Source organism: Camelina sativa, chromosome 3 (assembly GCF_030686135.1).
Source record: "Camelina sativa cultivar CO46 ecotype springtype chromosome 3, ASM3068613v1".
In the NCBI taxonomy this organism is placed as follows: Eukaryota; Viridiplantae; Streptophyta; class Magnoliopsida; order Brassicales; family Brassicaceae; genus Camelina; species Camelina sativa.
Genome location: NC_141882.1, coordinates 15,007,862 through 15,016,306, shown reverse-complemented (window position 1 = coordinate 15,016,306; position 8,445 = coordinate 15,007,862). Strand labels below are relative to the sequence as shown.

General features: G+C 38.7%; 1 protein-coding gene, 1 non-coding gene and 1 pseudogene across 2 annotated transcripts; 1 reads left to right on the top strand and 2 right to left on the bottom strand.

Annotated features, from left to right (window-relative positions):
- Positions 1–800: 800 nt before the first annotated feature.
- On the bottom strand, positions 801–2,936 carry LOC104777294 (glucan endo-1,3-beta-glucosidase 11). Its single transcript, XM_010501511.3, has 3 exons — positions 2,666–2,936; positions 1,415–2,574; positions 801–1,079 (listed from the first exon to the last, which is right to left on the bottom strand). The coding sequence occupies exons 1-3, from the start codon at positions 2,715–2,717 to the stop codon at positions 999–1,001; spliced, it is 1,293 nt and encodes a 430-aa protein (XP_010499813.2). The 5' UTR covers positions 2,718–2,936; the 3' UTR covers positions 801–998.
- Positions 2,937–3,497: 561 nt separating this feature from the next.
- Positions 3,498–5,813, bottom strand: LOC104777293 (uncharacterized). The gene has a single exon (XR_015592918.1). It is a non-coding gene; the product is annotated as an uncharacterized LOC104777293 (transcript).
- LOC147946960 (uncharacterized) lies at positions 5,192–8,181 on the top strand (annotated as a pseudogene).
- The last annotated feature ends 264 nt before the right edge of the window (positions 8,182–8,445 follow it).

The window sequence follows — 8,445 nt, the reverse complement described above, 5'->3', positions numbered from 1 at the left end:
GTATTGTTCCGATACAGCGGAGGCAGGCTTTTTTTAATGACTCGGTTTTGGCATGGTTGCACACTAATTTGAGTGTCACAACTGCAGGGATAGGGTGTCCATGGTCTATAATGTTTGCTGTTGGAGTCTGGTGGGAATGGAAATGGCGATGTGGGTATGTTTTTGGAGCGGTTGGGAAATACCGCGACAGGGTGAAGTTTGTGAAAGATATTGCCACTGAAGTATGGAAGGCGCACCAGGGTTTGAAGGGGGCGACAGTGAGACAGAACACAACTACGACATTGATTGGTTGGAAACCACCTCAGGAGGGATGGATGCGTCTAAATACATATGGTGCTTCCCGTGGTAACCCGGGGTTTGCCACAGCTGGAGGTGTGCTACGTGATTCAAATGGTTGCTGGCAAGGGGGGTTTGTTTTGAATATCGGGATATGTTCAGCGGTGTTAGCGGAGTTATGGGGAGTCTATTATGGTCTTTACATAGCTTGGGGAAAGAGTATCAGCCAGTTAGAGTTGGAGGTTGATTCAGAGTTGGTGGTGAGGTTTTTACAGACAGGAGTTGTTGAAACACATCCTTTGGCTTTCCTAGTATGCTTGTGCCATGGCTTCTTATCTAGGAACTGGTTAGTCCGTATTTCTCATGTGTATAGGGAGGCAAACCATCTAGCGGATGGTCTGGTGAACTATGCTTTTACTCTACCTATCGGCTTTCAATTTTTAGAGTCCTGTCCATTGAATTTAGAGTCTATTGTTAACGATGATGCTCGAAGAACCGTGGTTCCGAGACTCATACATGCTTAGTTTTTCATTTTTATTTTGAATAAATTTACAGGGGTTTGATTCCCCTGTCCCTTACCAAAAAAAAAAAAAAACATAAATATTTTATGGAAACAAAAAAAATAGCCGTGAAAATAGCTCAAGTGGTAGTCTAGAATTTGGAAGAATGCAAAAGGCTTGGATATAGCTTTTGCTTCTACAAGTTAACTCAGTTTCGTGTAATCAAAGTAAGTGTCTCGCCAGTAACATGCTCATCATCACCACCGCCATTGAAAATATTGCACCTTCCCCTTTTCTTTTCCCCTGCAATAATTTTCGCATAAAAGCATATTTAATCACTTCACACACTCAAATGTAAATTTTAGCAACATTAGTTTAATAACCCAAAATAGAAGAGATTCAAACAGGATAGTGACACTAATACTAGTTAGGTTACATGTTTTGGTCGTCATAGTATCACATTGGACTTTAAATATAGCAAATTTTTGGATTGCTGCTACTAATACTAACCATTTCTCAAAAAAAAATCTTATATAAAAGAAGACAATCCTAAAATAGAATATTTAACCTAAGAGGTTGTAAAATCGAATCTTATGCTTTAATAAAACTTTAAGAAAAGACAATTCGAAGAATCTTACCGTTACCGGAGCATACGAAATAGCCAAATAGCCAGTTGAGGCACTATCTGGCGCCACCGGAGAAACCGGTGACACCGGCGCCTTTCCTCCTCCTCCTCCACCGCTACTACTACTATTCCCACCACCGCCCCCGCCACTAGCCCCTCTCACGACATCGTTTAAAGTAAACCCAAGAGAATAAGACTGAGTCCCATCAGGTTTAAACAATCCATAATTCCTCTCCGACGTCGGACCAGGTTTCAAGTTCTCATTAAAAAGGGCAAAAACGTAAATACTGAGATCGTTGCTAGGTCTCAGGGGCGTTTTAGTCTTTTTACCGCTCATCATCATCTTGATCAAGTTCCCGTTGTACCTCTTCGCGTTCTCCGGCGTAGCTCCGAACTCGTCGTCGTCACCTTTAGACGGCCACCCAGTCTCCGATATCTCAACTCTCAAAGACTTGTACCCGGCCGCCGCTAAAGCAGAGTACACGGCGTCGATCTGAGCGAAGAGCATGTTGTCGTAGTGAAACCCGGTGGCCGGATCCACGACTCCCTGGTTCGGCTGAAACAGAACGAAGTCGAGAGGCACCTCTTTAGGGCTGCCTTTGTAAGCGAAGAAAGGGTACGCGTTGATCAAGAACGGAGACTCTGTTTTCCGGTGGAACTCGAGGATCGGGGTGAGTGAGTCGAGTAGATCCGGTTGAAACTCCCCGGCGGAAGGCGGGAACGAGGTTTTGAGGATGGAGAGTGAGTGTGCGGTGGTTACGGAGATTTGATCGGAGAGTCCAGCGGTGGTAAGAGCAGAGTGAACCCCTTGCATCGCGGGGAGGAGGCTGAGGGTGAGCGATGAGTCGTTGAGAGCTAAGATCTCGTTTCCGATAGTGATGCAGGTGATGTTAGTCGCCGGTAAAAATGGAGTAACGTTTTGTTTGATCCATGTCAATGCTTTTGACGGATCTTTCATCTTGGAGAGGTACTCGTTTCCGAGTCCGACGATGAACTCGATCCCGGTGTTGGCGAAAGCTTTGAGGATCTGTGGATTCGCGTCGTAGAGTTTTACTTTCGTTGCTCCGATTGATTTTATCAGTGGGATTACTTCGGACGGTGATGGGAGGTTGTCTCCGATTTGGCCGTAGTTTACTCCGATTGAAGCTATCGCCGTTGGGATAATAAACGTTACTGTATATATATAGTCGCATTGAGAGGTTAAAACGACGTCGTGTTAGTATATATTGATAAAGTAAAGAAATGAGATGGTGAGATGAAGAACCTGAGAGGAGGAATATGAAGGAAGAAGAGCGGCGAAAGCTCTTAAGTTCCATGACGGGAAAGAGGGAATGCCGGCGGTGGTTTCCGGCGGAGAGGAGAGAGAAGTGACGATGGAGTTTGAAGAGAAGAAGACAATTTGCAGAGGGTTTGAGTTTATTAGACAACAGTGGTCTGAAAGAGAGAGTGTCGGAACGGGAGCTAGTGATGTGAGATTATGATTCGTTTATCTACTTTTTTTGTTTATTAAATTTTAGATTTCGGATTTATTTATTATTATTATTATTGTTGAGTCGGTAATTTAAGGAGGGAATCTCGATGTGGTTTGTGTATTTTTTCAATAATAATATCTAGAACTAAGTTAAATTCCATAAAAATATTAGGAAAATTGGCAAAAATAAAAATAAAAAAATTATTTTTTTCGATTCATAATATAAAATGTTTTAGAAAAGTTTTTTTGTTTAATAATATAAAATATTTTAAGTTTTTATGTAACTTTTAAATTAATTTAATATTTTATATTATGCAGTATTATTTATGATTGATTGAACTTTTTTAAAGTAATTATTTCTTAATCTACATGTTTTACTCAAAATATTTTATATTTTGAAACAGAAAAAGTATAATTGAGATTATATACCCTATAATATATATATATAATGACAATTCTTACCTCCGCCAAATTGACTTTTGCCACTCGCCCATACTATTGAGTATTGACAAACTGTATATGCATATATGTCTATTTATGTATTTTCTCTCTATACTTTTTTTTTTTTTTTTTTTGTACGAGAAACCTCTCTTTTATTTATAACAAGTTCGTGATACAGAAGCAATGACTACACAAACAGTTCTTAAAAACAAGAAATTAATACAGACAGATGCTCATATTACAAGTAGAATAAAGTTGGTAACCGAATCTTCCGCTTCGGTTAGCTTCTTATCTCTTCATGACAGGACACCTAACCACGCCCATGGTTTCCGCGTCCACGATTCCCGCGTCCACAATTCCCACGTCCCCGGTTACCCCTTCCTCGAGCATTAGAAGATTCTTGTATCTCCTTAGCTTTGATGGAAGGTTGAACTAGTCTTTCACGCAAAATTCGTTGTCCAGCCGGAGTCATTTGATCCAACATTCTCGACTCAGTGTCGGAATCATCGGACTCAATTGAATCTCCATCTGACTCAAGTGACTCTCCATCTGAAAACGAAGACCCCAAATGGTTAAACCTGTTGTTAGTCATGACATGTCTTACCTCACGTTCACTAAGAGCATGTTCATGTGAGCCTGCTATTTCAGTAACTGTTTCAACTGAGTAAACAGCCTCAGTTACAATTCCAGCTTCAACAATTGTATGACAATCTGCCACCTCGGTGCTTTCCTCTATGACTTGGATTGGGCTAGCCTCAACTGCTAGAGCTGTACCGAGTTGGATTTTGGTGGTTGTGGTAATGGGAGCAACTGGAGGCTCAGATGGAAGAGTGATTAGTGATACCAAAGCAGAGAGACTAGAAATACTTACAATAGTAGGAGCGGTGACATCTTTTCAAACCAGCTGAGTAACTTTTTCATTCGGCAGATGGGGGTGCAAACAGCGGGAGGCCTTATGCCCTAATTGTCCACAATCTCCACAAACCGCTGGGATCCAAGCATACTCAACATTCACCATAGAAATGTTACCCCTTTTGTCAGCTGCAGCAATCCTAGGAGGGAAAGCTTTACTCAGCTCCACTTCCACCAATATCTTGGCCTCACCCATTAAGGAAGGGTCAAGTCTTGATTTATACGTAGCCATAGGGGCACCTAACCCTGATGCAATATGACTAATTCCTGGAATTGAGTACAACCTGTGTGGTATATTTTTGAGTGTTACCCAGACAAGAATAGTTGATATCTCTAGGAGATCAAATGTTTCTGCATCAGACAAAGGAGCAACAAACATAAGACAATCATCAACATGCCATATTCCTCTTTGGAAAACCCAAGCTCTGGTTGAAGCATCTGGGATATGGAAGAGAAATCTTGAACCATCTAACTTGCGCATAAAGATCTTACACTTTCTACCCCAAATTCTATTTAACACTGCATGAATCAATCCATTAGGAGGAGGACTACATCTATAGAACTGACCTAAAACATATTCCTTCTGATTCTCAATACCTTGCAACAAGACATGACTCGGAATTGTTACTTTTGGAGTACCGTCTTCCATATACTCCGGTGAGGTAGCTCTGTAAAGATTTCTTGCTGCCGGATCCATTTTAGCAGCCCAAGGAAACGTTAGATTATCTTCCTGTGATGATTCAGGAAGATTTTTCCTCGGTCCAGAGATTGTTACTCCATTCGCAGCTTGTTGCGAGGTGGATGAAGAGGTATACTTTAGCTTCTTCGCCCAAGCTCTTTTCAAAGGTGGAGAAACCAAATCCTTAGGGGCATTGGGTTTGTTAGATGCATCAACAACAACCTCCACGGGTTCAGATGAAAGCTTGCTTGAAGACACCGGTTCAGGCTCGGCGTTAAGTGGTAATGATGGAATCTTCGGAGGAGGTTGACTTACGGCATCGTGAGAAGAGCAGTGGTATCTTCCGGCGAGACACCATCCACCACTTTGGATATCGATGCCACCGGAGTAGTAGAATGAACAGAGACCAGCGATTTCTCAACGGCCGTGGGAAGGAGAGACTTCGCCGGCGGTGAAGAAGAAGAGTCGGGAGCAGAGGATATGGTGATTTGGTTTGCAACCTCGTTCTTCAACGCCGACCAACGATGCTTGCTAGGCCATCGTGGATCTGGAACTGAAGATTCTAAGCAAGCAAGGAGAGGCGATGAAGATCTCCGGTTGAGACTTGACGGAGGAAGCTACTAACCAGAATTTTCTTCAATTTTGGATCCCAGATCCATGTCGAATAAACCACCGATTAATACTCAAAGTTGGTTTTATGGCTAGCTAGAGATGGAACAAAACCGAATATGGTGTTCGTGAGTGACGACGCGCCGGAGCAACGCCGACCTGAGGAAACACAATCCAAAGCTCTCTCTCTTTTTCTCTCTCTATCTGTTTTGTATTACCGAATAGAACAGAACATGTCACTCTTCTCTCTATACGTACATATATCTTTGTCATCTCTCTATACGTACATATATCTTTGTCATCTCTCATTTCTTTTTTTCTTTCTATTCTTTCGTATTTTGCAATAAATTTTTATTGAACAAACTGTTTTGATTTCACAAACTCAGTTAAAACACCGATATTAAGACAATAAAAATTCATAAATTAATAAATAACGAAAATATTCTTAGTGCATAATAACATTCTATTCCATTTTTAAAAAATATATTTCTTTAGTTTCAAATTACATAAACTCAACTATAATTATAAATATATGAACGATTTATAAAATATATCCTTTTATTATCAACATTTAAATAGGTTGATGTGGGTTGCATTTTGCATATGGTGTATTTTTTAGAGTATAATTTTTTTTTGTGCATTTAATTTGGTCGTTAGAGTTGTTTATATTTTATCTCTTACGGTTAGCGTTTAACATGTTTGTTTGGGTTGCTTATATTGTATCCCTTAGGGTATAGCGTTTTTTGTTATGCGTTTAATTTAAGAGAAATACCCTAAAATAGCACTAAAACAAGTTTTATGAACAACTATAACACACATTCTAAAAATTTCTAAAAATAACACTATTTAACACATTAAAATATTTAAAATTAATTTTTAGAATTTTTGTTTTTAGGTTTGGGTTCTCAATTTCACATTTAGGGTATAATTTGGAGGGGTAGGGTTTAGTATTTTTTTAATTTGGAATTTAATTTTGAAAGATTAATTTTGAAATATAGTACTATTTATCGAATTTTAGAGATGTTGTGTTAAATTTGGAAAAAAACTTCTTGTGGTGCTATTTTTGAGAATCTCCCTTAATTTAAATCTTATCTATTTTTTTGTTATGCGTTAAATTTCATCTTTTAAGTTGTCTATTTGAGTGTACATCGTATTTTTTGTGTTTAAATCTTTTCTAGTTTTTTTGTGTGTGTTCAAGTTTCTATTCCATACCATTTTATTTTTTCTATACTATTTCATTTATTGTATTTCTTTTGTTTAACATTTCATTTAAAATACATTAGTTCACATTTAAATTTTTATACACTGCTTTTACATATATATTTGAGTTTGATTCTTGGAGATCATATATATAATAGTCCTAGAATCTTAGTATAACTTGTTTTTATTATAAACACTATTCATCATTTCAAGTTTTCAACATCCAATTTCAAAAATTCAAGTTATGTTGAGTGGAGAAAACAAATTCTAACTTGTTATGATAAATTTCAAAATATTTGTTATTTTCGTTAAAAAGCTATATGATAATAGAATTAAAAGGGGTATGAGTTATTTAGTTAGATAAATAAAAAAATAAAAAAAATCATTTTATACTGCAACATTTCTATTGAAATAGGATCATCTTCAAACCATTATCTCTACCAAGGAGATGATGATCATTATCACTACCAAGGAGATGATAGTGATAATTTTGATGCCTATTTAGAAAACATTTATGATGTTTCGCATATTATTCCGGAACCAAACCAGCCAAACGAAAGGATTTTTATCGAGCGAAACCGGGAAAAAGGCCACAATAATCTTTGGAATGATTATTTTAGTGACACTCCAACATTTCCAGAATATTTATTCCGGCGACGGTTTCGCATGCACAAGGCATTGTTCATGCGAATTGTGCAACGTCTCTCTACCGAAATCGAATATTTCCGCCAAACCCAGGATGCAACCGGACGGGCTGGTCTTTCACTCATACAAAAATGTACTACAGCAATTCGTCAATTGGCATATGGTAGTTCGTCTGACAGTGTTGACGAGTATGTACGAATTGGTGCTTCGACAGCTCGAAAATGTTTGCACGAGTTTACCGCTGGCATCATCCAAATGTTTGGAGATGAATACCTAAGACGTCCTACACCGCAGGACCTAGAAAGACTACTCTATCATAATGAACAGCGTGGATTTCCAGGGATGATTGGTAGCATTGACTGTATGCATTGGGGGTGGAAGAATTGTCCCACAGCTTGGAAAGGCATGTATTCACGATCAACCGAAAAACCTACAATTGTGTTGGAAGCGGTAGCTTCGTATGACCTCTGGATATGGCATGCCTTTTTTGGAGCTCCAGGTACTATGAACGATCTTAATATTCTTGATCGATCTAATGTTTTTGATGACATAATAACCGGTAAAGCTCCCGAAGTCAACTACGTTGTCAACGGAAGGGAGTACAATTTGGCGTACTATCTTACTAATGGTATTTATCCAAATTGGGCCACTTTTATTCAATCTATCCGACTTCCACAAGGTATGAAAAATTCTCTCTTTTCTAAAAAACAAGAAGCTGTGCGGAAAGATGTTGAGCATGCCTTTGGAGTCTTGCAAGCTAGATTCGCCGTTATTAAAAATCCGTCTCGCTTATGGAATAAATACAAAATGGCAAATGTTATAAGATCATGCATAATACTCCATAATATGATTGTCGAAGATGAACGACATACATACAATTACAGAAACATTGTTTCTGAATTTCAACATGGAGAACATGTGGATCAAACATATACCGTTGGTGCTGCCGGTGTGGGTTCAAATATCAGCACTACGATTACTTGTCAAACAAGACTTCGGGATAAACAAGCCCATGACCAACTAAAACATGATTTGATTGAGCATATTTGGAGTAACTTTAGACATCTTCCAGATAATGAAGATTAAT